This window comes from Rousettus aegyptiacus, unplaced genomic scaffold, assembly GCF_014176215.1.
Source record: "Rousettus aegyptiacus isolate mRouAeg1 unplaced genomic scaffold, mRouAeg1.p scaffold_m13_p_18, whole genome shotgun sequence".
In the NCBI taxonomy this organism is placed as follows: domain Eukaryota; kingdom Metazoa; phylum Chordata; class Mammalia; order Chiroptera; family Pteropodidae; genus Rousettus; species Rousettus aegyptiacus.
The window spans coordinates 5,440,134-5,467,045 of NW_023416293.1; the positions used below are offsets into that span (position 1 = coordinate 5,440,134).

Consider the following 26,912-nt stretch of genomic DNA (forward strand, 5'->3'; position numbering starts at 1 on the left):
ACAAAGAGGCGGCTACTGTGTGCCAGACATAGGAGCATGGGGTCCGGGCCTCAGTGCCACTGGGGGCACACGCACAAGTCCGTGTGTGTCCCCGGACTCACTGTGAAACAGAAGAGTCCCCGGACCCCCGGCGGCCACCGCAGCACGACCTGGAAACCTCAGCACGTCCTTGGACCTGTGTGGACCCACCGAGCTGGAAGCCGTCGGGTGGGGCCCAGCGGTCTGTGTCCTAACGGGCCCTCCGTCCTGGGCATCCGCACATTTGAGGTCCGCTGCACTGCAGGGTTCCTTACCTGCTTCACGTAAAACAGCTGGGTTTTCAAAAGCTGCATCTCACCGTGTCAGGCAGCCATCGGTTCCATATTCTGTGGCAATGGAACAGAGTCTGCATCATAACCACTCAAGACCTCCCCCACCCACCATTGTTGAAAGACCTGGTGTGTCTTTTCCCCCTGTGGCTCCTCAGCGTCTCTCAACTCCGATGACGTGTGAGGATTGCTTGGGGAGCTTTGAAAAAGACAGGAGTGTCCAGGCTCTCTACCGACTCTGGACACAAGGCCCTGGGCACAGGGCAATGGTGTTTTCTAGAAGTTCCTCAGGTGATTTTAAGGTGCAGTCAGGGCTGAGGCCAGCAGCTGGGGCCTCCGGATCCTCAGCTACACCGTCCCTCACTGCCTCCCAGCTCCGACCCTCCAGTGCCATTTGCAACTATAAAATCAAATATCCGCATTGCAGAGAGAAGAGGTAGGTAGGTAGGAGTAAGGTGTGTTCCTTCCTCACAGGCCACGAGTGCTGTGTTTGTCGTCTGGGTGTACAAAGGTGACGGAGTGAGACTTTTCCCCTTTTTCCCCTCCTCTCCCAGGCTGCCTGAGACCGCTGGCCTCCTCCAATGGCTACGTGAACATCTCCGAGTTCCAGACGTCCTTCCCCGTGGGGACGGTGATCTCCTATCACTGCTTCCCCGGGTTTAAACTCGAGGGGTCGGACTACCTCGAGTGCTTGCACAACCTGATCTGGTCGTCCAGCCCGCCCCGGTGCCTTGCTCTGGAAGGTAAGGCATCTCATTCTTTTGGAAGCTGAATTTTGGATGGTCGAAGCGTGTGTTTCGATGGGAGGTGGAGAACTGAGGCCACGGTCCGCGGTAACTTTCGCTTCCTGGAGACGCGTCGCTTGCCTTGTGACCGTCCTGAGCAGAGGCCGCTAGCCTGGTCATCCGCCGTGAAGCCGTCCCGAAAACCAGACACACAACCTGCTTGCCCCGTCCCTAAGGGATAAAAGAGAAGAGTTTCAGGCATCAAGGTTTAAACTACGAAATACTGCAAAGTTCAATGAAAATGTCTTCAAAAATTAGTTTTCTCTGCTGGCCAAGGCGACGGGGCCGCTGGTGGAAGGGGCCTTCTGGAGGGTTCTCCCTGCTCAGGTAGCCAGGAGTAGGGGATCGGTTAAAGGGATCGTGGTTGTGATGCTATCGATCTGAAATGCCTACTTCAAAATCTTTTCGAATTTGGCGTCAATGCCTTTCGAGCCGTCACGTTCTGAGAAGCTTCATCTGGGGACTTCGGAAGCGATTATTGTAGAGCCTAGAGAAGGTGGCGTGTGAATGGGCTTCAAGGGGTTGGAGCTGAGCTCAAGGGGTTGGAGCTGAGCTCATGAACAGGGAGCTGCGTCTGGCTTCTCTGACGGACAGCGCGTCTCGTCTCGTGGGTTAACCCGAGTCCCTCTTCCTCTGCCAGCCGGGGCCGTGGCCAGCGGCGGGCGCTGAAAACCCAGGGTGACAGCGGCCTGTGCCAGGAAGGCCTCTTAACAGCCCCCTCCAACCCCTCAGTTAAAAAAAAAAAAAAACAAACATCTTTACATCTTTATTTTTGGTGCATGTGCCTTGAAATGATCCGATGGAACTGGTTTGGGAGAACTTCAGATGCTCTCCTGGCTAAAGGCGCCAAAGACATGGCAAAGGGAGACTGAGGGCTTTTTTGGGGGGTTAAGACTTGATAGAACCGGGTTGAGTTAAGAAGCAGTGGGTGAAAGGGAGACGCAGGGGTTCACGGCGACTTGCCGGGTGCACCTCGGCCTTGGCCGCTCTCTAACTCTCGCTCGAGTTGCACGTCACCTTTTTAAAAGGTGCCGGCTCGTTCGCGCAGTGTTGTCGTGGGGCATGCGACAGAGACGACCTGTCAGAGAGGGACGCCGACCCTGTGCCATCCCACCCACCCTGCTCCCCACCCCGCCCCACGCCCTCCGCCCCGTTTTCCTGCCTGCCTTGGCACCCCACTTGCTTTTTCTTGGCGGCGTTCGTGGGAATCCCTGCGGCGTCACGATGCTCCCGGGGCTTTTAGACGCAGCGGGGTGTTCCGACCCCTACGGCGACCGGGTCCGGACACCTGTGCTTTCTCCTCGGGCTTTTTATTCTCTTCTCTTCCCCGTCTCACTCGTAAGCCCTCAGGCTCTCAGCTTCAGCTGTCAGTGTGGCCGCCACTTCGGCTTCCCTCCCCCGACTCGTTTTTCTTTTTATTTTTCTAACCTGCAATGGGACCAGCAGGTTGTTGGCGGAGGCTCCGGGTGCTGACGGCGGCCTGGCTGGGTTCACCTCCGCGTCTCCGGCTTAATCATTTTGACCTGGGGCAGGGCACTTAGCTTCTTCTATCAGCCTCCATTTCCTCGGCTATAAAATGAGCGAGGTGACGGTCATTACCGCTTGGAACTGCGAGGACTCCGTGTGGTAAAAATGTATCGCATTCAGTGAAGTGCTCGGCACACAGTAGAAGGTCCGTGCATGTCCGCGTCATTATCCTTGCTCTCGGAATTTGTGTACAAAGTCACAATAAGTAAGCGAGCATCTGGCCGTGACTGTGTGAATGTAGTGCCCAGGCTTTTATGCATATGTGTGGTGACACTATGTTGCTTGTTCAGATGCTGTTTTGGTCACTGGGATACTTTTAGCTGCGTTTGTGTACAATGAATCCCAGATAATGAGAGGAAATACTGAACAACAATAATAATAATAATTGCCGTTTAATTTTGAGAACTTACTATGCATCAAAAAGTGTTTGACATACTCTCTGTTCCCCTTTGAGGCCGGTACTGTATTTAATTCCATTTTACTGCTGAGCAAACCCTGGCTTTTAAAGGTTCGATAATTCACCCAAAGTCACACAGCAAGGAGGTTGGGGAGCTGGGACCCGAACATGGGTTTCTGTCACTTCAAAAGCTCATGCTCTTAAGCGCCAAGGCCCATTACCTAATTAACGTGTTCTGATCACTTTACAATCCAACAGGGAAACAATGTGATATTTTTATAGCCATTTTTTTTTCCAAAGAGCCAAGAAAATTGAAAGAATTCTCACATAGGAAGGGCTTTGTCTTTTGAGCCTCGTTATTCTCCCTGTAGAAATCCCAGCTACAGGGGAGCCGAGTGCAGAGGGAGGCCCTGCTGTCCCCTGGGTGACAGCGAGCCGTCACTGCTGCCATTGAAGTGACCGTGAGTCTCCCACGTCACAGTGGAGGTGACTCCAGCCAGTGGGCTGGTTACAGTTACAGGTCGTGTGCCCTTCCCCAGCACCTTGAAGGATGGCAGGACGGGTCCAGGCGCCCCGGCTCTCGGTCCGGGGTGCTTCCTGCCACGTGGGATGGACAGCACTCTGAGAGGGCAGGCTTGGCTGGCACCGACGTTGAGTGACAGCTGTCACGCCCACAAGTCGATAGGCTCCTAATTGATGCCTGCTTCACGAAGAGGTTTCCAATTTGGAAGGAAAAGCTCTGGCAGCTTCGGCGAAGGTGTGTTTCGGCGAAGGTGTGTTTCGAGGCCCATGCTGTCGCTCCCATCTGAATAGGGCGGACCACCCCGGAGGACCTGTGTGTCCCCGTGGCTGTGTAGTAGGGGCAGAGCACCCGGAATCACAAAGTCCTGGGCCTCAGCGTTGGCAGTGTCATTTAAAAAATAGACGAATAGACACGATTGGACCTGGAAGGAGCTTCACGGGTTTCCGCGGGCTGGCCCGTCTCTGCGTCTGGGTGCACTGCCTCACGGCGTGTGTCTTAGCATTTTCCCTTCTTGGGCCATCATCGTTTCTGAGGCTCTCCGTTCTCTCTCTCTCTCTCTCTCTCTCTCTCTCTCTCTCTCTCTCTCTCACACACACACACACACACACACACACACTCAGAATCCAAGAAATCGTAATAAAAACGACCAACGAATGTGGGCATTTTCTCATTTGTAAGTGCTAAGAACTCAGTTTGCACTGGCAGTGTGTTTGTTGAGCACCTGCCGGGCACAGAGCAGCAGCGAAGTGGGCCCTGGGGCATCGCGGAGAGTGGAGAGGACATACTTCCTTCCTGTGAAGAATTTAGACCCTGACGGGGAGGACAGGGTGGCAGACCCCGTCATCCGGAGACCAGCATGTTTACAGGTGGTGTCCGCGTATGCACGCACGGGCACATCCGTGCTCAAACGTTTGGGAAGGGTGGGAGGAAGGTTCTGGCAGGTGATACCACGATTGTGAAATGAAAGTTCCTATCCAGGGATTTACGGAGTTCTTGGTTCTTTTCATAGGAGACCAGACGGAAACATGCTTTCTATTTCCGGGTAGCAAAGGTCAGGACAGATAGACGGTTGACGACAAAACTTGGGATTGGAGTCTCGGGTTGCGACCACCCCACTTAAAGATTCCTCTCTTTGTCTAGCTGTTGTGTTAGGGGATGAGGTTCTTCATCTAGAAGTGTTTTCACTAGATCTCGAGGGGGAAAGATGGGATCCGACCTAGAGAGAACCAGTCAAACATTTCATGAGAGCAGAGTCTGAAAAGAAAGCAGGATCGGCGTACATGCTATTTTAAATAAAGGCCTGTGAGGTTCGTTTAGTTATGCAATACACGTTTTCTTTAACGTCCATACGCTGAGTGTTCTGCGAGGTGCAGAAACCGCAGACGCCACCTGCCTCTGCGACGTGAGGTCTCTGCCCCTGGGCCGGCACGTCCGGCGCGTGGTCCCTGAGCTCTCGCCCCCGCCCGGGTGGGGCTCGGCTCCGAATACTCCGTCTGGACATCATCCAGGGCCTCCGGTGGTGGGGAAGACGGTCGCCAACTCTGAGGCCACCTAAAGGGGGTCCTAACGGGGGTATCTGTCGTTTCGAAAGAGCCGGAGAGGGTCACGTTGCTGGATCGGGTCGGCTCTGTGACGCCGTGAGGTCCGGCGGCTACTCAGAAGGCCGTGGGGACACACGGCAGTGAACGGTGACCCAGGGCCCAGGGCGGTTTGTCGTGCTAGTGTGTTCGCTTTTCCCAAAGGGGGAAACAAGTCATTCCAGGAACAGCTACCTGAGGTTCCTTTTGCGATGATTTGCAAGGCAGTGGCTTCCGGGGTGCCGACTTTTTTGAGAGGCTCCGCTGTTTCTCCCAGCAATGAGCAGACCTGACCTCCTCAGACACAGAACATCGGAAACCGTTGTTAAACCCAGCTCGTCCCCAAACGCGGAACGCCCAAACCGATTTTCCTTCTTCCCATTCATTTCCGAGCTCACGGCGCTGGAGATGGAAGTTTAATCAGTTTCAGATTCAATTACAGGAGAGGCAGCCCTGCGATTTGCTGGGAGCCTGCCAGCGCCCAGGGGTCCTTTTAGGTCTGCGTCCTTACATGAGAAAAGGAGAAAAATAAGAAACCGAAAAGCCCCTGTTTGGCCAAATGTAACGTGACTTGAAAGGTTCTAATTTGGGATCAAAACTCAAAGCCGGTTTGGACAAAGCGGGGTTCCCAGCTCCCAAGCCAACGTAGCCGTGGGCTTTGTTCCCAGTGCAGGACCCGTTCAGGTGCAAAGGGGTGCCTGGTAGAAGGGCCCCCACCCCCCACTCTCACCCACCTCCACTCCCACACGCCTCTAGCCCCGGGTCCATCTCTCTCTGGAGAACAGGCGCCTGGGGCTTCCAAGTGAGTCTTTCAGAGGGAGCAGGACAGACAGCAGAGAAATCGGGGCCTCCTCGGAGTTGAGACCTGCCCTGCCCTCAAGAGAGCAGCGGCAGCCTCAGAGGGGGTCCTGGGGATGGCCGACAGTCAGAGGTGTCATGCCGGCCCGCCCGGCGCCGGGGCTGCTGCCGCTCGAAGCACGAAAAGGGCTCCGGGCCTGTTCCAGTTCCTGTAGATCCGCAGTGTGGTGACGCAGGTGTCAGCGTGTCGTTTCGTGGGGTCACTCTCCCGGGGGTGGGGTGGGGGGCTTGCGTCTGTCCTCCCGCCTCTGTAGGGAAGTGCCGAATCGCACTCCTCGATTACCTTGGATGTTCTTCTGCACTGAACGTTAAGCAGACAGCGGGAAGTGGCCGGAAGGCCACCACGGGGTGTCACAGGGCCGATTCTGGGTCCTGACCATGGAATTCAGGCTCAGAAAGCCGTAGACGGGGCCAGTTCCTCTTTCCCTCCCCCTCCCCCGCCGCGCCCGGCACCTCTTTGGCAAAGACGGCTCGTTTGTTAGTGCCACAGATGAGTGGCCTCGTCCAAGACGCCCCCCGCCCCAGCCCGGCCTGGGGGTGCCGGCGGAGATGGTCACACCCACGCCGGCCTGGCACCTCGCTGTGGGGGAGGCCCGTGCCTCTCGGTCTCCTCTCCGTTTGTCGCCTACGTTCCTGGACCGGGAGGAAGAAGCAGCAGGGAGAATCTCGCCTTCCCAGGAGCAACTTGGCGACCGAGGGCGGCCTGGGCCGCCTTCCGTGCCCGGGCACGTGCCGCGCAGATGCCGCGCGGTGAAGCCGTTAGGGCCGCAACTTCCTTCGATCCAGTGGACGGCTTCTGGATGCCCCCCGGATGCCGGGCATGGTGGGGGGGGGGTCCCTTTAAGCCCCGATCGCTCATCCTAACAAGAGTCGTGAGAAGGAAGGGTGGTGCCCACCAGCACCCGAGGAAACGGAGGCTCAGAGCGCTGCCCCGCTTTGCCGAGGTCACCCTGCTCACGGGAGGCCCAGCCCCTGTGGCTCCTGAGGCCACGCTTGCTTCCCATGTGGCTCCTGCAGGTGCGTCTAGAACCCAGAGCGCCTGCTGGAGCTTAGGGGCTGGGCTCCCGCCTGCTCGGCCGCCTACTGGCCGGGGGTCGGGGGGGCCGGTCTGTCTCCTCAGATGGAAAGGGAAGGAGCTGGAACGTCGATCTCCCAGGCTCCCTGCTGGCCGCCACGTTCTGTGACTTTGCTCTTCACTGAATACGCTGTCCCCAGAGAGGCTGCCCTGTCCTCGGCTGGCCCTGGGAGACGCAGCCACGGGGAGAGGGTGCTGGGAGAGTGTCTCCCTTTGAAGACTGCTGTCGGCTCCCCTGAGACTCACGCTCACCGAGCCCCCGTCACCAGGAGGGGGCGCCGGGGAGCGGACACAGGCGTCTGCTGGGGTCACGGTGGCGGCAGGCGCTTCCCTTGTTCTCTCTCTCTCGCCGCCAGACAACTCCGGGTGTCATTATTCCAGCTTCTCAGACGAGAAGCAGCCCTGACAACTTGGCCGCAGGCAGTGAGCTGCGGAGCCCAGACTCCAAAGCAGCCCCGACTCGACCCCCAGCCGCAGAGCCCCCCACGGCCTTCCATCGGGGCGGGGTGGGGGCAGATGCCCCCCTCTGAACAACCCGCCCAGCTGCCCACCGACGACTTCTTAATGCTCCCTGTAACCTGGATTTTTATCACGTTAAGAGGTTCAGGAGAAGGGGGAGGGACACACTGTTTCCGCCCAAGCTGCCTTGTGTGTGATGAGGGATGCTGGGAATTTCCCTCCCCTCCCTCCCCCTCCCCTTCCCTCCCCCTCTCCCTGCCTCCCAGGTTGGGCTCTGGTGCCAACCGGGAAGTGTATGAAGTGCTGTGGGGCCATTGTTACGAGGACATCAAGTCCTGCTCACATCATGGGGAGTGATAACGGCCGTGGCCGACTGGTCACTCACACCCACCGGGGCCTCCCACCGTTCAGAATGGACCAACTGGCCAGGGTCACGGTCTCGATTAGCCTCTCTTGGGCTGTCAAGCTCCCTGTAGACGCGCCCTTGACCCTGTCAGCAGCTGGATTCTATAGGAAATGAAGTCAGCAGAAAATGAAGAGAAAAGCTATGAACGGCCCCTTGCTCTCTTTTTTTGCCCAGTACAGCGGTGAGAGCTCCTCCCTTCATGGCAAGATGCGAGGAAGGCTTCTGCTAAATCTGCTTGCCCAGCCTCTAGCCCTCTCTCTTCTCCCCAGCTTAGTAAGAGGCTTATGCAAGGTGAGGTCATGCTGGGCCAGGCGGGTTTGGACTCTGAGGCCCAGGAAGCTCAGAGGCCTGAGGCGGGTCTGTTCCCGCCGCCCCCACCCCCGATGGCCCTGTTCCACGTGCTGCGTTCCCACTGGAGATGTACTCAAAGAAAGGGCTTGCCATTGTCCAGTATGAAAATCACACATCTAGTTCCGCCTCCTTAGGAACCTGAGACCAGAGAAAGGACGTGATTTGCCAGATTATAGAAAAATCTCCCCATCTCCTCAGACTCCCCCGGCCTGCAAACAGGTGAGCAGACGGCTGACTCAGACTCCTAACTAGGGACCCAGTTTACATCAGTCAAAGTCTTACGGGATTTTTAGATCTTGTTCTCAAAAACAAAAGAATCTTCCATTTCCTTTGAACGTGTGTTCCCTGGGCCTGGGGACGAGGAAATCTCAGGTACCCCCTCTGTCGTATGTTAGTGACGTCAGCCAGGGAAGCCCCGTCTGAAACAGCGTGGAGGCCACTCCGGGAACCGAAAATGTGTTCTGCCATCTTGGCACATACGTCAGCGCATAACATACTGTTACTTTGTTTCCTGCAAACATTCGTTTCCTGCAAAGTCCTCTCTCCATCGCTGTTTCTGTCATAACCACCTTGGTCTAGGACCCTAACGGGGTTGGTTTGTTTGTTTTTTTAAATTGGATGAAAATGCAAACTCGCAAGCAATGCTGTTACCGTATTGTTCACACGCAGTAGTGAGTTATTCTAACGCCATTTGCCCGCGCCGTCCATGCAGCGCAGCAGAGTGGTCGCAGGGGAACAGCTCGCGAGTCCCGCCGGCGCTCCTCAGGAACCACCGGGCTGGACATCCGCTCTCTCCCGCCAGGAAGGAACCGCCGCCACGGCTGTTCCTCGTCCCGGTCGCGCATCGCTCTGATTCTCACGAGCAGACTGTGCTGCGGCATCGAGAACCTTCATTATATATATATTTTTTTCTATATTGAACCTAGAAACGGTGATCTTTCTGTGCTAAAAAAAAAAAAAAAGAAAAAAGAAAAAAGAAAAGAAGCCAAGAGATCTTGTCCTATTTTTGAAGTAGAAGCGAGTTCTCTGGCTCCCTGCTGCTCCTCCCCAGGCCTTCCTTCCTCCTGAGTTTTCTGACTCCTGGCCTGACAGGCAGCCGTCCTGAATTGATCTGAGGCCACAGCTTCTGTGGCGGCAGAGAACTCGCCCCTGCTTGTCTTGGGCGAGTGGATTAAGCCGGGGGCCACCCTGGGGCGCGGGGGACCAGTTTCTTTCTTCCAGTGGGTTCGCGGTTCCCCCCAACAGCCTTCTCTTGTGCCTTGTCGTCGTCTTATAGGTTTGGAAAACTCACAGACAGACAAGCCGAGGTCTTTATTTTCTGCTACTTAACATGTCAGGTCACTGAAAGGTAGAGAGAGAATTATCGCAAAGCTGCCACCAGTGGTTTGGACCACTAGCTTGTGCCAAGAGGGTGACTTTATGATGCTCCGAAAATAGATGACCAGTACAAATGGGACAATCTCGGGTTTTGTCCCTAAACTCTAAAATATCTTCTCCATCCCTGCTCCAGGCAGAATTCATTTCCTTCTTGCGTCTCTGGGAAGGTAGGAGACTTGTATTTCTTGGCAATAAAATTTCTTGCAATCAGGTGCAACAGAGAAGGTTATAAATCCCTTTAGTCACTCCCTGAGCCCTATTCAGGCTGGGCGTCGCTCGGAAGTCTGCGGGATGGTGGTTTTGGGGTCATTTCTCCCCAGCTTCCTGCCCATCCCCATTTTTCTTCACAAATGGTTGTCCAAATTCCCTGTCCCCCCTCCTCCCAAAGTAATTAAACCTTTTGGGGTGATAAGTAGGTAAAATATTCACCTTTCCAAGTCCATCTTGGTGTCTTGTGTCATTCTTCTTTTTTTTTTTTTTTCCTAGAAGTGGTTACTGTAACGCCTGTGGTCACGGTAGCTTAGGAGGAGGGTTTTTTGTTGTTTAGGGTTTTGTTTTTGCAAAAAGATGGTGCCCGACTCTGAATGGCACCCAGATCTCTCTGGCGTTAGGGTGCTTCGTGGAGACGGTGCTTCCGGAAGCTCATCTTTCTCCTAGTCAGCGCGGCTCCTGCAGGGACGTGGAAGGAGGGCTCGGCTCACGCTCTGGCCCGTTCTCCGATGGATGGGAACCTCGTGCATTTTCTAGTACCGTCTCCTCCACTCACGGGGGGAAGGGACTTAATAGGTCCGGGCACAAAGAAGGTGGGGACATAGCCGGAGTTATGGAAAAGAAGCCGATTACATTGGGATTCGGATTGTTAAAATAGTCCTTCGCTCAAGCGATCGCGAGTGAACAGCTGTACCTACATCAGTCTGTACTTTCATACCATAAATATCTTATTCTGAGGGAATTTTTTTTTTTTTTTTTTTGAATTGGGAAGAAAAGTAAATTTGTAGGAAGCTAAGAAGCCAAGAATTCTGTAGACAGCTATGGCTAAAATAGCGTGTGAGAAGAACCTGACTCTACCAGCCTGCTCGATGTGTTCACAGATACCGTGGCCCTTGGAGCTAACTGTGGGTGGCTCTGCCGTCCCCAAGGTATAAGGCTTTCCATCCTGGGTTCTGCCGGGACTGCCCGCAGGGAAGAATGGCTTGTATTTCCTCAGTTTTGGAGGCTAGACATCCAAAATTAAAGTGTCGACAGAGTCACGCTCCTTCTGAGACTCTGGCTAGAATCCTTCTTGCCTCTCGCAGCTCCCAGGGTGGCCTTGGCATGCCTTGGCTTGTAGCTCCACTGTTCCTGTCTCTGCCCTCAGATCACATCCTCCCTACGTGTCTCTTTTCCTCTAAGGACACCAGCCGTGTTGTATTAAGGGCTCAATCTCCTCCCATGTGACCTCATCGTAACTGATTACATCTGCAGTACACCTGATTTCCAAACAGAGTCACATTCACAGGCGCCAGTGCTTAGGACTTCAACGTAGTTTTGGGGGGTACAGAATTCAACCCACGCCTTCTGCTCTCCCTGCCTCGGCTTGAGGAGAAGCACACGGCCTCTCTGTCTTGTCTCGACCTCTTGCTTCCAGGCTTAAATGGTTGTCTTTGAAGCTCCCCAAGTCCCAGTTGGCCAGCACCCTTTGGACTGTGGCCAGCACCCGGGGCCCTCTCCTGGGCTAGCCTCCCCTTTGGTCCAGCATACAGTGCACCCTGCCGATGCCCGCCGGGCCAAACAGGGGCACTCCTCTGTGTCTCCAGGGCTCCTCCAGCTCATCCTTCTCGTGCCTCCCGAGGCCCTAAGGCGTCTCCCCGCCGTGCACAGTCCCCACCTTCGCGGACAGAGGCATTGTCGCTCTCACGCCCGCCTGTGAATGGGCCGCGGCCCCTTCCCTTGCTGCGTACCCCAGATCTCACAGCGAGCCTCAGGAGGCGAGCACAGCCTTGGCAGAAGCCTCACGTAAGGCCGAATCTCAGCTCTGCTCTTTACTGGCTGGGTGACCCGGGACCAGTAACTTCACTTTTTGGAGCCTTGATATCCTTCTCTGCAACAACGCCTGCTTGGGAAATGGCCGTTAGGTGGCGTGCAATAGTGTGTGAACGCTGCTTGTTGAAAGCTGTGGTTGTAATTCTCGCTTGCATTTTACGGCATTGGCCATAATACAGCTAACGATGACAGTGACCATCTCTGATTATCGGACATCTACTGTTGTGCCAGGCACTGTATTATTTCTAATTTTTATAAAATCCCTGTAGTGTAGGTATTATTCTTATTTAACACATGATGGAAACTGAAGCCAGCTCAGACGGAGGTTAAGTCCAAGGCCAAGATCGCATAGCTACTAAGTGTGTGAGTCAGATTCGAACCCAAAACAGTGCCCTTCGCGCCCTCCGAAGCTGCCCGGGGGCTCGTTCACCGATCCACTGGTTTCTCGTGCCTTCTCCGTCTTCCCCACAGCCCCTTCTCGTCCTCTCTCCTCCTCTGTCCTCCTAACGTATGCCCCCCTTTCTTCCTCTCTCTACACCGTCCCTGACCTCTATGCCAGTGGCTCTCAGATTTCTTCAGATGTCAGAAAAACATGGAACTCCTCACAGAATAGCATGGTTTTGTTTTGTTTTGGTTTGTGTGTGCATTGCAGGACACTGTGAAATACTGTGTAAACCTCAGAAGTACTTTTTCTAGCGGAAAAGATGGCTATTTCCTCTTCATAAACTAGCACCATACCCGTAAGTGTACACGCACACGAGTAATCACACACAGCTAAGAACCAAGCGTGACCAATCGCTCCCATTATTATCAATTATTTATTTCTTTATTTGCTAGGATTTGCTAATAGTTAAGAATGAAAAGCCACCAAAACTTTAAGAAAAAAAATTATGGGAGAAAAATTTGAAATAAAGAAAATTCAATACGTTTATTTAAGTTTACGAATGTGGCACCTTGGTCCAATTTATGGAAGGAGAATTTAAAACTTGCCAGGTTACACTGGCACCATTTACCTCAAGCATAATCTGGTGGTGGAAGGCTTGGCTGATTGCAGAGAGTCACAAAGACCTCTATGTGCCCCCATACCTGTGGCTTTCTGTGTAAATGGTGGAACACACTCCTTTTTAATCTCGTGCCCCTGATTTATTTCCCCTTGAAAAAATTAAGGTGCTCATCAGGCATTCCAGCCATAGGGGAATCCTATTTTGTAAAAGTTACAGCCGCCAGGACACTTTGACACCCTAAGTATCGTGTGATTTATTTTCACCTTGTGGCAATTAAGGCCGTTCTGGACTTGGCTGTTGGCGCTCCAGTCACAGCAAAGAAAGAACAGCCTCGCGAGGACCCAGAAGCTCTCGTTGGCTTTGGCCTCACTGCGAAAAATTTAGTCGTAGTATATCACGGATTTACACCCACTCCTTCACGTCTGCGTCCGCCATGGCTGCCTCTGGTCTCCAAGACTAGTCTGCGCTTCAGATTTCTTACGTGGAGCTGCATTTTTTTTTTTTTTTTTTTGCACTGAAGTTTTAACGGTTGTCATCAGATGCGTTCTGTCTTCAGAGACCGCTGTAACGTGGTGACTCCGAGATGGCAAGCCGATCAGAACCCCTTCCCCGGGGCTGCTGGGTAATACTGATCTTCGATTTGATCCGTCAGCACATCTCTGAGCAAGTCAACCCCACGCTCTGTCTGGGCTGGGGCGAGCAGAGCCCCGGCCTCATCCTCCTCTGCCTCCTTGGGGGACACATTTATTGGCCTTCCACGTGGCTACAGTAGAACAGAGGTGGGAAATGGAATGTGCTGTATAATGTTCATTGATTTTTCCCTGAGCTGAAAGCTAAGTTTCAGATGTAGCCTTGGAAACAGCTATGATTCCGTCCAGCTTCCTGGAATTTCTACCCAAACTTAGACTCCAGGGACCAGCTGGTGCAGTGGTTATGGCTGTTAGAAGCTCACAGAACTCCGGGAGGCAGAGGCTTGGGCGGCTCTGTGCACGTACGGAGTGGTGCCGGCGTCCTGGTTCCTCTGCGCTCTCTGTTGTCTCGAGATGACGCTTTATGTGGGACCGCTGGCTTCCCCATGCGCTTCCCCGTGCCCTTTCAGGCCAGCTGGGGCCCAGATTCTGACATGAAGAGCACATGCTCTCCACGTCACCCCTGAAATCAGCTCCGAAGTCGTCTCAAGGTCTGGGGCAGCACTTCTCAGACCGTCTTGTGTGTACGAGTCGCCTGGGACCCTCTAGCTCAAGGGAAGTTTCTGGTTCAGCAGGTCTGTGTGTGGCTCGAGCGTACGCATTTTAAACGGGCTCCAGGCTGATCTAAAGCGCACGGTCCACGGACCTTAAAGCGAAGGTCTGGTGGAAGCTGAGGACCCAGAGCAGACGCCATGGCCATCTGACTCTCGCTGGCTCCACTGACCATGGAAGCCACCTCTCCCTGCCGGTGGAGGATGGAGTGCTGTCCATTCGCTCCCGTTAGAATCAGGTGGGGAGCGTTGGCCTTCGATGACCTCCCAAGCCTGGGACCCACCCCACACCGGCTAGGTCAGGCTCCCCAGGGGATGCTCATGGGCAGCCAGGGAAGCATCCCAGGGAGCCAGAGTCCGGAAGGGTTTCGTGGGCCAGGCCTGGAAGTTGTTTGTGTTGATCACTCCTGCTCACGTTCCGTTGACCAGAATTTAGAGGAACCAGAGATCCTGGCCATGCAGACAGCTCCATGCCCAGGAAGAGGAGGGGTACAGGATTGTGGGGCGCAGCCAGCAGCCTCTGGCACCAGCCCCGTGGGGGAGATCGGGGTGCAGAGACTAATGGGCAGCTGTCTGCTCCATGAAGGTCATTCATGGGCCAAAGGTGAAAGCATCTGTCGAAAGCATCTGGCTCAGAGGAATTTTTTTTAAAAAAATTAGAGGCTATAGGTTATAATGTTCTACACTCTTCTGTCTCCCCGAGATAATTCGCGTGAATATTCACAAGGCTATTTTTAAATCTCATTTTCCTCTGTTGCACAGAGTGAAATAGATACACAGGTCATGGGGCCGTGATAAGTGACACGTGACTCAGCTTCCCACCCCCACCCTGAGCGATGGCCTCACCTCACACTTCCTTCAGGAGGCCGCTGGCCACCTGCCCTCCGCCTCCCGCCTGCTGTCGGGAGTGTTGGAGGCCGGCCTCCCGCTCTGGTGCGTGCGCTCTCCTCGCGACTTCCCAGGGCCTTCCTCCTCCGTCCCCCTCCCGCCCTGCACCGCCGGTCTTGCCCTCCATGCTGGTCACCCCCGTATACAACTTACAAACGAGGTCGGCCGTCCCGGGGAGCTCCTGGTTCCTGGTGGGTGGTGAGCGGGCAGACTCTCCCGTGGCCCCCAGGGGCTCCGTTTTCCGCTGCCTTCAGCAGAGTTCTCTAAGGCGTTGGACACAGGTCCCCCCGCCCCCCCGTTCCCTCCTCGGCTCACTTGAGCAGGGCTCCCCTCCTCTACCGACGTGGCCTTCCGCAGGTCACCAGCGTCTTCCATGTGGCCACATCCAGGGGTCACCCTTCCGTTCCCATCTTTCTCAGCTTTCAGAGCCACTCCCTGCCCCTCAAGACAGTGTTTTCTCTCGACTTGGGGGGTGCGCCTGGGTCCACTTGGCCAGCCTCTTGCACCCTGACTGACTTCTCGGCGTTTGGACTCGAATCGCTCTGTTTTTCTCTCTCCGCCCTTCTTCCCGAGGTGGGCTCGTCCAGCCTCGTGGTGTCTATGCTCGTGACAGCCGAGCTCTGCGCTCGCCCGGGGCGCTCTGTCCAGCCGCCTGGCTGACTCTCTTCCCCGCAGCTCAGACACGACCGATGCAAAACCAGACTCCTAGCCACGCCCTGGCCACACACACACAAACCAGAACACCTGACACGGCGAAGGGCGCCCTCGCCAACCCGGGTGCCAATGTCCGGGATCTGGGAGGCGTCCTTGGTCTTCCCTTGGGCCCGAAGTCCCTCTCTCAGCGAGCCCTGCCGTGGGAACGGCACGTTCCGAGTGACGTCTGGTCACTCTCCTCACTTCTCATCGTGCCGGCCGCCACCGTCCTGGTCCAAGCCACCGCCCTCCCCCCCCTGGCTGCGGCCGCGGCCGCTTCGCTTCGTCCCTGCCCGGCCGTCTGTCCCGTGCCCAGCCCCACTCTTGGATGTCGTGACAAGGTCAACCCTGCGAAGAACTTTTTCTAAATAGGTTGCTCCCGACGTCTCGATGTAATTTGTCGCGACTAGGAGCAGACTGCCGGGGTTACCAGCACTGGCCTGCGGACCCCAGAGTCCAGCTTTAGCACCTTCTCCTCAGCAGCTCCCCTGACATCGATCCCCCCCCGCGCCCACCCGACACCGTTGGCGCGTCTGCTCTGCCGCCCTCTGGGCTCCATCGTGGCACCGAGAGCTTGCGATCGGATGTAACGTGGGCAGATCCCGATCTTGGAATCGGTCTCTGGCCTGACGGCTGGTTCTTCCCGGCTCTCCGCCTCCCCAGGTGCCCTGCTGAAGGGGCGTCTGGTGCCCGCCCGTGCCTGTGGTCAGGACACCCCTCTGTCAGGAAACCACACCCGAACCTCCATCGAGGCTGAAGCCGTTTCTAACCTCCAGTCATAGGATCCAACCCGTAAGAGTCAGGGTGGAGCTGGAGACTCAGGTGGGGGGAACTGTGTCCGTCAGGGTTCTCCAGAGAAGCAAACCAGGAGGAGATTTAGAGAGGTAGGTAGATAGGTAGATGGAAAGATGGATGGATGTGTAGATAGATAATAGATAGATTGATAGATGACAGATAATAGACAGATGATAGATAGAGATAGATGATAGATACTGTGAGAGGAACTGGCTCGTGCGATGGAGGCCAGGGGTCCCACGATGTCCTGTCTGTCCGCTGTTGACCCGGGAAGCCAGAGATGTAATTCAGCCCCAGTCCGAAGGCCTGAGAGCCAGGGGGGCCGAAGTCCATCCGAAGCAGATCCACGTCCCAGCTCAAGCAGAGAGCCGACGTGCCCTTCCTCCGCGAGGGAAGGCGTGCCATGGGCACACCTGGACCAGAGCGTGAATGGCCTCCTTGTTGGGGGGGCGGGGGTGGGGGGCTGGAATGCAGCCTGTCCGGTCTGCTCAGCTCCCTCCCCTCCCAGAGTGCTGCCAAGCAAAGCAGGAGGAGACGCCAGGAGTCATTTTCCTCGCGCTTTCTCTCCGGCTTCGTTCCGTTTCGCTGCGGGCAGCAGGGTCAGGCGGCCTTCTCCCAGCCCCGGCAGCGAGCGCGGGGGCCTGGGTGGACGGGGGCGTGAGGGGAGCCGTTGACGCTCGTGTACCTGCAAGGTGCTCCGCCCACATGCTGGTGATGGGGACAGGGTGGGCTCCTGCTTCCACACCCCAGGCACGAGGTGGCGTTTGCTGCCTGACTCTGGTGCCCCCCAGCCGTCCACTCCCTGTGTCGTGACCGGCACTCGCTGGAGGCTGGGCGTCACCTGCAGACATGATCAGGGGCTGAGGGGGAGCAGTGACTCTGGCGGGAGAGGGTGGCTCTGCGTCCCCCATCAGGGCAGAGAGAGGCGGGTTCCCTGTGTCTCGGGGAGGCCCCTTCTATGGGGGGCTGGTGCGGTCCACCTCCCACAGGGAGCCAGGCAGGACTGCGGAGGGCCAGGCGTAGGCCCCGGGCTGCCACCTTTAGCTGGTCAGGTGTGTGAGCATCGCGGGCTTCCCGAGGGCGAGGCAGCACCCACCGCTGGAGGAGGTCCCCACGGAGGACCGGCCGCAGGGCCGCTGTGCTCCCGTGAGGAGCCGTCAGCTGGGCTGCCCCACCGAGGGGGTCTGGCCAGGGGGACACTCTCCCAGCTCACACACTTAATTGGGCCACGTTCTTGCTCGAGGACAGGGAGAAAATCCACCTCGGGGCACATTGCTCACGAGGCAGGAGTCAGCAGGGTGGACAGACGCCTCGCCCAGGCCAGAGGTGGCCCGTGAGGAGCTGGAGGAATCTCGGGCACTGGGCGACACTGTCCCCTCCACACCCCCAGCGAGATGGCGGGCAGGGCGTGGGTCCCCCGCCCTGGAAAACACACCAGGCCACGGCAGTACCTGACACGAGCCCCCTCGCAACCCGCTTGCCCGGTGCCCTTGGCTCAGGCGTGGTCACACCAGCTCCAGCGGGTGGGCACCGTTGTATCCGTGTGACAGGTGAGGGGACTGGGCGAGAAGGGCGGCTCGTGCCTGAGGTCGGTCAGCCAGCGGGCTGGGCCGGGGGCTGGAGCCCAAGGCCAGGGGCAGAGCGGTTCCGGGGGTGACGCGGAGCTGCTGCTGGCGTTTCCCAGGCGGGCCGGGGAGGTCGACCCCTGCAGCGTAGTGTTCCGAGCCAGCCCCAGGGGAGGAAGCCCTGCCCGGCCCCCGGGCGCCTGCAGCCTGGCGGGAGGCCGTGCGGGCGCACCCCTCGCTGTCTCTGGCCCACACGACTGCCAGGGAAGGAGTCTGCTCTCTCCCTGCCCCCCAGGCTGCTCCCGCAGAAGGGAGGGGAGGGGCTGGGGCTGTCCTCCCTCTGGAGGACTGAGCACCAGCTCCTGGGCTCCGCCAGGCACCCCCGCCGTCGTGCCGGGCCGTGCGGGCCGTGCCCCGGCGCCGAGCGGCCAGCCCTGTCGCCCCCACCTCGGACCCGGTGTGTTCTTTTCATATCCTGTTCGACCCTCTCCCTGCTCGACACTTCCCTTTTCCTCCATTAGTGCTGCGCATCCCCGTCTTCCGCTGTAAAGCGGGGGCCAGAGGGGCACGGTGATTACGGCCCATTTCTGGCAGAGTCCCGGGGAGCCTCGCTTGGACTCCGTGACCACCAGTGTGTGACAGCCCCAGGCCTCACAAAACCGGTAACGGTTGCTGATAATTTCTAAGTGGGCGAGAAACTTAAGAAGAAAGAGGGCGGCGGGAGAATCAGCGTTTGCTCCACCCACAGGCTTTCCAGGGATGACTCTGCTCAGAGCGAGCAGCCGCTGGGTTCTGAGTCACGGGGCTCCCGCCGGGGCCAGCGGGGAGTTCCGGGACCCGTTTCCAGGGCCAGCCCGGGGCCCGCAAGGCTGTGTGCCACGTGCCTGAGGCCTCCGCGCGCGGGACTGTCACACGGGACTGTCACGCTGTCTGCGAGCCTCTCAGGGAAGGTTTGGAGGGGTCGGGGGCAGCAGAACTTCGTTTAACCCTGTTGCGGGGGGCCGTGGGGAGAGACGGAAGACCCCGGAGCTTGAGGGATTTCTGTGTTGTTAGTTTGAAGTAAGCTTCTCACGTTTACAATCAATGACACTTCCGTTGTCACTTCCAAGGTGGAAGAATGCCCCCACCCTCTGCCCCGGCCAGGGCACACGGGTTTCCCTTGCGGCCACACGAATGGCCGGCCAAGTGCGGTCATTGGATACTGCAAGGTGTCAAGATAAATGTCCCCACTCAGGGAAAATGTGTGCCCATCAGCAGCCGACGATGACCAGCCTCTGAGGAAATGTGCAGATGACGCCTCACGGGTCTCTCCAGGCGCGTCTGGGCCGGCCTGGTGCCGTCCGGGGGTCCCGATTGCTTGTGGGGCCTGCCACGGCCGCGGCACCCAAGGGTGAGGCGGGGACTCCAGCAAGCATAGGCGCTGGCGGGATTAATCACGCCCACCTGTTACGTCGCCCCCCGAGTCCCGGACGTGTGTGTTTGACACACTTACCATCCACCTTCAAACGCTCACAACAGCCCCAGGAGTTAAGAAGTGTCCCCCTCACACACGGAGGCGGGAGCCCTAACCCCAGGCAGGTAGACAAGCTGCCCCGCACCCTGCAGCCGCGACTAGTACATAAGTCTGGGGACCCGCAGGGCGCGCGTCCGGGTGCACGGGCTGTGCCGTTCCCTGTCCCTTGTCACGTGGCTGACCCGTGCAGCCCGGCCGCCCTTCAGCACGTGGTGGGACCGTGGGCCTCAGGGTTCCTGCCGTGCTTGGAGCAGTCCTTTGTCCCCCAGACCAAGGGAGGAAAGACGCTGCTAATCCCGGTCGCGGCCCCTTCCGGCCTCGTGATGCGTCCTGGGCCTTGGACACGTGCTGGTCATTTTCTGATCCTGCAGGCCACTTGTCGGGAGGGCCTGCGGGAGGAGAGCCCTCGCTCCGTGCGCCCTGGGCCTCCTCCCCCAGCCGTGGCACCTCTGAAAAGAGCCCACAGGGTCTGTGTTAGAGAAGGTGTCTGCGACAAGCCTCCATCGGGCAGGGCACCCATCTCGTTACCCGGCCTCGGGGGGCACACGCCGCTGCCAGGAGTTTTGGCTGCCTTGCTTTTCTGTGGCCTTCCAGTGGCCAGTGCGGGGCGGCAGCTCCCCCCGTGGACGTGGCCTACGTGTGGGCGAGCTGGGGGGGTGTTTGCAGCCTGGTGTTTGGGTATCCAGCCCTGGGCAGGGGCTCAAATGTCCTCTCTGTCTGTCTCTCTGTCTCTCTCCTCCCCTCCCCTTCCTAATGGTTTCCGCAGGTGTGGGTTTAAAGCCGACCCGGGTAGAGCTTGTGCTTTGATTCTCAGACTGTCTAAATGGCCATGGCAGTTCTGAGTCCTTCCCTAGGACAGAGTCTCCTTTGTGGCACGAGACGGACGAGCACCGACCCCTCTAAAGCCGTCATTCTGGACGCAGAGATGGAACTGTTCTTGCCTTGCAACCCAGGGGGGCAGGCTCAGGAAGGGAAACGGAAAGCCCCCGCTTCCTTCCCCTAAAGTCGTAAAACATTAGGGTCAGAAAAACCGTTAAACACCATCGAGGGCAGAACAAGCTTCTGTTTGACAGAGGAGGAAAATCAGGGCCTAAACTGGTCCCGTGACCTGCGTGATGTCACCGAGTGCGGGTGGCGGAGCCAAGTCCCCAGGGCTCCCCCCAGCGCCTGCTGCTCACGCCCCCCGGCTCGGGGCGCCTGTGAGGCCGCAGCTGGGCCTGCACACAGGGCCCGCAGAATGGGGTACACTTGTCAGTGGCCGAAGCCCAGCAGGGCATTTGGGAATCGGGTTAGGGACGCTGGCCGGGGATTCGGACGGTCTCGAGTTACTACTACAGCCGCAGAAAGAGGCTGGGCATAGGCCGTTCCTTGCGGTAAGATTTTGTCCATGAATCCCTTCGTCTTATTGACCAGGTTGTCTGGCAAATGATGGCATGCGTTATTAACAGAGTAGCTTAATCCCGTCTAGAGGAACTGCTCTTTCACCATGTGCTTTCCGAGACCACGTGACGGCAGCAGTGGCTGGGAGATCACGGGGACGGTCGGAGAAGGGACGGGCTCCGGGCCTGCTCCTGGCCCGGGCCCCGCCCTGGGCGAGCACGCGGTACTGAAACTCTCATTCTCCCCCACTGCCCAAGTGTGCCCGCTCCCGCCGGTGGTGAGCCACGGCGACTTCGTGTGCCACCCGCGGCCCTGCGAGCTCTACAACCACGGCACCGTCGTGGAGTTCTACTGCGACCCCGGCTACAGCCTCACCAGCGACTACAAGTACATCACCTGCCAGTACGGGGAGTGGTTTCCTTCCTACCAGGTCTACTGCATCAAGTCAGGTGAGCAGGTGGAGGGCCTGGCCCGGCCCGCGGCCAGGGGCGGCCGCACGCCGTGGCCCGGGGCCGTGCCCTGAGCTCCGTCCCTCCTCCCTCGCGGCGGCGGTGTAGTGACCGCACGGCAGACCCCTGGGCACCGGCGCCCACCTGCCCGCCGCGTCCTGCCCATGCTGGTCCTGCCAGCTTGCCCTGGACAGCCACGCACTGCCCCCCTGGACACAGCCTGCAGGGGGTCGTTAGTGCCGGGCATCTGCAGACCCGCAGGCGGAGGTGCCGGCGACGGAGGCCGAAGCGTAAGGGACAGGGTAGCTCGCGCCCAGGGGACAGAACTCTCTGGAAGGGTCGGCCCTCGCCTCCCTTACCTGGCAGGCGTGACGGCCAGAGGCGGTGACGAGTGGGGGCCGCGGAGGGTCATGGCCCTTCCCGTCCCCGTCCCTGTCCCTTTCCTCACCCAACCCACGGTCTCTTCCGGAAGCCTCGCCGAGGGCGTCAGGCCGGCTCCCCGCGCACTCGCTTCATCCTCTGCCCGAGAAGCGGGGGCGTCCTCTGTCTCTGTGCCAGGCTCTCGCCCCGTCTGGGATGTGACGTGCAGCTCTGCCCTTAGCCCGGCGGAGGCCGCGCTGGGCGCTGTGGCACCCCGAGCCGGCGTGGGGAGCGCCCGGAGGACGCACGCGCCGAGCGGCTCGGGTGCCGGAAAAATCGGGCGGAGGGCGCGCGGGAAGCTCTGTGCCCGTCCCGGCCGGGGCCCTCACGCGCTGCCCCGTTCCCTCTCAGCAGAGCAGACGTGGCCCGGCAGCCACGAGACCCTCCTGACCACGTGGAAGATCGTGGCGTTCACGGCCACCAGCGTCCTGCTCGCGCTGCTGCTCGTCATCCTGGCCAGGATGTTCCAGACCAAGTTCAAGGCCCACTTCCCCCCCAGGTGTGTATGGCCCGCAGCCGCCCGGCTCGGGCTCTGCGTGGCCGCCGTGAGCGGCAGGGAGGAGCCCCTCGATGCGGGCAGCTCAGGGGAAAGCTAACGACGCTTTCCTGGGGTGTTCTGGGGTGTCTGGGGGTTCAAAGCACCAAGCGGGAGGCCCCACCCCTGTGACCCGTGCCTCCCTCTGTAGCAGGCTGTTCTCGGGGGGCATTGTGCCGTGTGTGGGCCCCACACCGTGAACTGTCCCCCAGGAGTGCCATGTCCGTGGCCCTGCAGTTATGTCCCTTGGAGCTTCCGGTCCACAGGGAGGATAAAGAATATACGGAAGTAATTAGGAGACGAGGTCACGGGTGTGTGGCCCGACAGCGGTGGGAAGTCTCAGGAAGGAGAGGGGGGACTCTGAGGGGGGTCAGGACAGGGCTGGTGAGAACCTGCCTCAGAGTGGGGCCAGGCAGGGCGGCCCTCCCTCGTCCTTGGCCACACGAATGAGCTTGGGTTGGAGTCGTCCTCGTCCTGGTCGTCCTCCTCAAAGAGGAGGCGGGTCTGACCCTCTCGCACAGGCAGGTCTGGCCCTCTGAGTGTCCAGAGCAGCCTGTGGGCCCCCCAACCCCCACCCCATCGCCCTCCAGAACAAAGACACGCCACCTGGCCCTGCTGCCGGGAGATGGTTGTTCTGGAAGGAGAGTTCGTTTAGAAAGCAAGGCGTGGGTTTGTGGACATTTGGAGAAGGGGGTCAGGGCACTAATCACTGCAGGACACCAGCCAAAGCTCAGACACAGCCACCTGTCACCAGGGAACTACCATGATTCCCTTGAACTCTGGGCCCATGTCATTTGTCTCCTTTTGGGACGTTATGCGCCAGGAAAGGACCAGGGACAATCCAGCCCCCGGGGTCATGCCTGCCACCCCCCGGAGAAGAGGAGGAGGCTCCTGGAAATACCCACGACCCTGTCTCTCCTCCGGGAAAAGTCCGGCTGTGCCCGCCACGCCTCCCGGCCAGGCAGGGCATGAGGGCTCTGGAGACAGCGCCGCGCCCCTCGGCCTTGACTGCACGCCCCTGGGGTGGCCTCTGCTCACTTAGCAGTGCTCCCCCACCTGGCGCAGGGCCCCGCAGCCCGACGGGCACCCCTCTCTCCCGGCCACGGACGTGTGCTGGGTTTGGGGGCGGCCCACGCCCCTCGCCAGGCCCAGAGTCTCGGCCGTCCTGGGGCTAGAGCCAGGCTGCCGCCTCCCGGACCTGCCTTCCGCGCTCTCAGTCCCCAGCATCATCATTTACGAATTGAGGGACCACGTTCTGTCATTGAGCAGTTGCACTGTCTAACGCAGGCCTAAGGATTACAAAGAGAAAGCGAAACTACATATTGTGATTTATAACACATTGGAGTCCGTTAAAGTACCCCACAGAGCTATTTTTCTACATATACTTAGAAGAAACGTTATATTGACTAAATAGTAACATGTTTTTTAAGTGCTTACCCAAACCCTTCAGATTTTTTTTTTTTTTTTTTTTTTTAATCCCTCAAGATTTCCGATTTTACGTTCTGGTTGGTTTGGGAAAGTTGGGCTCATCTTTCCACAGGGACAGTGAGAGTCTCTAGGGCAAGCTCAGATTGGTTTATTTATTTATTTATCTTTGCTCCAGGTCCCACGGGTGTAGACACTGAAGCGTTGCTTGGTGACTGAGTATGTGGGAGCCGAGTGTCACGGTCGGGGTACAGGGGAGGAGAGGCTGGCCACTTACCAGCCACTCCGGTTACTTTGAGAGGACAGGGGCAGAGGCCGGAGGTCAGACAGAGCTGGGCTCCAATGTGCAGGATGACCAGATGCCAAGGGGCCAAAACACTGGCCTGCTCCCAGCAGCCCTTGCTCCGGGCAGTGTGGGTGTAGCCGAGGCTCAACCGGCTGCCAGGTGTGCAGGTGGAGGTGAGCCTGGCATAGCTTGAACCAGGTAGTGAGATGGTGCTTACAGCCTTCCTTCCTTCCCTCCTTCCTTCCTATTTTCCTGTTGTTGTTTTTCTATCTTGATGAAAAATGAGTGATTTTCATACTGTCGCAGGAAGCAAGAAAGCATGAGAAACGCGAGGGCTGGCCTTTCTCTGTGGGCGCGTGGGGTCGTCCCCAGCTTTCCATGCTCTGAATGACATGATTCTGTTTCCAGCCGCCTGCCCTGGGGACACCGCCGAGGCTCAGTGATGCTTGGCTGGAATGGGCCACATGGCCCCTGCCCGCGAGGCTATGGCCGTGAGGCTAAGTCCAGCGGCCGAGGAGGGAGGCGCGGGTCGGTGAGGAGAGGGCGTCCGCGCCCCCCACCCCGAGGGGCCATGGTGACGGCGGCATCCTTCGGGGAGAGGCGGCTTTGCCCGGCCCCTTACCCTGCCGAGGTCTCGGAGCACCTCGGCTGCAGCGGGGGTCGCTGGCGGCTTCGGTCCCGGGGTAGCAGGTCCTTCCGACGCGTCGGCACCGTTCTCCTTTGTGCAGGGGGCCTCCCAGGAGCTCTGGCAGCGACCCCGACTTCGTGGTGGTGGACGGCGTGCCCGTCATGCTGCCGTCCTACGACGAGGCTGTGAGTGGCGGCCTGAGTGCCTTAGGCCCCGGGTACCTGGCTTCTGTGGGCCAGGGCTGCCCTTTACCCGTGGATGACCAGAGCCCCCCAGCATACCCCGGCTCAGGGGACTCGGACACGGGCCCGGGGGGCTCAGAGACCTGTGACGGTGTCTCGGGGTCTTCCGAGCTGCTTCAGAGCCTATACTCATCTCCCACGTGCCAAGGGGACACCCGCCCCGCGTCCGACAGCCCCGACACAGCGGCCAGCACGGCGGGGGAGGTGGCGTCCACCAGCCCGGGCATCGATATCGCAGACGGTAAGTGTGCGGCCGAGGCCCGAGCCCCGGCAGACACCTCCACACCCAGCACTCGCCATTTCCCAGCCAGCACAGAGCCGCACCGTCTCGCTCAGCTTACGTTGCTTCTTGCTCTCTCTGCACGTAGAAGCCACGGGCAAGACCAATTAGCGGGAGGAGTGATCATCATCTCACAAGTGATGAGCCCATTAACTGAAATTTCAGGGGGCACAAAAGGGCACCGAGCCATCCAGGGCGGAAGAGCCCCCGTGGCCGGCCCTTGGTTTCCGTAGCATCTTTATGATCCGGGATGCTTTTCTTCTTCATCCAGTAGCTAGACGGGGCTTCTGAAAGTGGCACCTAGGATCAGGCAACACACACGTGTGCCAGAAGGAAAGACCCAGATGCTTGCACTAGGGCCCGGCCCCGGGGGAAGTTCCGCGTACACGCAGGTTACTTTTACCAGGTGCAGAGTAAAAGATGTGCGTGCGCCTGTCATAGGAAAGGCAGACTGTGGCTCATGGTCACGTAGGAAAAATGCATCTGGCTAAAAGAGTTCTGTTTCCCAGGGGAGGGAGGTATCAGCCCCACTTCACACATGAGATAATGATTCCCGCTTGCAGCGACAGTAAGTGAACATAACGGTGCAGAAACGGGGCCCCCTGGGTCCCCACCGAGTTCCTTGCTGCCTCTCTGCCCCTGGATCTGTGACCTCCTGGTGTGTGCGACCATCGAGGCACATGGTTACAACCTGACACGTTAGTTTTCATGAGCTGGGGCTGAGATTTTCCAGCCAATATTGTATGGGGGAGGCGGCTTATTTGACTATTGACCGGTGTCTGGAACTTCACATTTTCTTCTCCTCGCTGATTTCAGGAGTCGCAGGAACTCTAATAAAGCTCATAATTACGGACCGCTGCCGTGTCTTTCGGCGAACTAAATAACATCCGTCTCTTCTCTTACAGAGATTCCTCTCATGGAAGAAGATGCGTAGCCAGGCCAGGTCCTCCTGATTCTACTGCCCCTCTGGGGACGGGAACCTTGTACCTTGGCGCGAGGGCGACGGGGAAGTGCTCCGATTTGTCTTCGTGGGGACAGCGACTCACGTCATACATCATGGACTCCACGGCGGGTGACAAACTCCGACAATCCGCGGCGTTTACCCGAGGATTTGCCAAGACGGGCGGGACACAAAGGGATGGGGGGATCCCCCCCGCCCCCACGCGGTCCTGGACCACGGGGCCGGGTGTGTCTCGTGTCCGGGAACGTGAGACAGCTCCAGGCACATGCCGCCGGATGCCGCGTCCCGTTGACTTATGTCATGAGTGCTACCTGCCCGCTCTGAAAGCACGTCACATTATGTAAATTCGCTTCTAAGATCTGCTTCCAACGGTCCCTGGACGCCAAATTAGCCACATTAGGGCGGCTCAGCCTCTGCCGAGTCTGGGGCGAGCTGCGGGAAGAGCTGCAGAGCGACCCCTGGCGGCTCCCGCAGGGAAGGCTCCCGCGGGACTCCTGGACCGCCTTCCTCCATCTGGTAATTCTGCTCAGAGGGTGAACCTTGCGGGAGGTGGCAGGTAGTTCAGAGGAAAGACTCATGCAGACTCTGCTTTTTGGAAGTTTCTTCAAAAAGTAGAGGTCACGGACTCCGCACCGTCCTTCGGTGAAATAGCGTTGGTTTTGTGCTCACGGTCTAGCGCCTGGATCCGCGGCATTGGACTTTGCAGATCGGTCGGAGTGTGCTCAAATGCATCTCATGGTGGAGGAAGTGGCCCGAGGTAACGTCCCCTGTCGGCCTTTTAAAAAGATCCCACTCGACGATTTATCCCGGGGTCACGAGCCCTCTCCAGTTCCCTACGGTTGTCGCCCTCACTCCCAGACTCCGTCATATTTTATTTTCCGAAACAGAAATTGTTTCTGTAAACACATTCCTCCTCCAAATAAAGCCTGAGGTTGGATTTATC

The 26,912-nt window shown here is 58.2% G+C and overlaps 1 protein-coding gene across 5 annotated transcripts in view; it reads left to right on the plus strand.

Annotated features, from left to right (window-relative positions):
- Positions 1-26,911, plus strand: part of SUSD4 (sushi domain containing 4) — an 85,148-nt gene extending 58,237 nt beyond the window's left edge. For 2 of the 5 annotated variants that reach the window (XM_036235432.1, XM_036235430.1), the window contains 5 exons: positions 863-1,051; positions 20,995-21,192; positions 21,964-22,111; positions 24,587-24,969; positions 25,914-26,911. In XM_036235432.1, the coding sequence (XP_036091325.1) occupies positions 863-1,051; positions 20,995-21,192; positions 21,964-22,111; positions 24,587-24,969; positions 25,914-25,942 (947 nt within the window). In that variant the 3' untranslated portion in view covers positions 25,943-26,911. The remainder of the gene's footprint in view (positions 1-862; positions 1,052-20,994; positions 21,193-21,963; positions 22,112-24,586; positions 24,970-25,913) is intronic. The other 3 variants (XM_036235431.1, XM_016122699.2, XM_016122701.2) reach the window with 3 other exon arrangements.
- The last annotated feature ends 1 nt before the right edge of the window (position 26,912 follows it).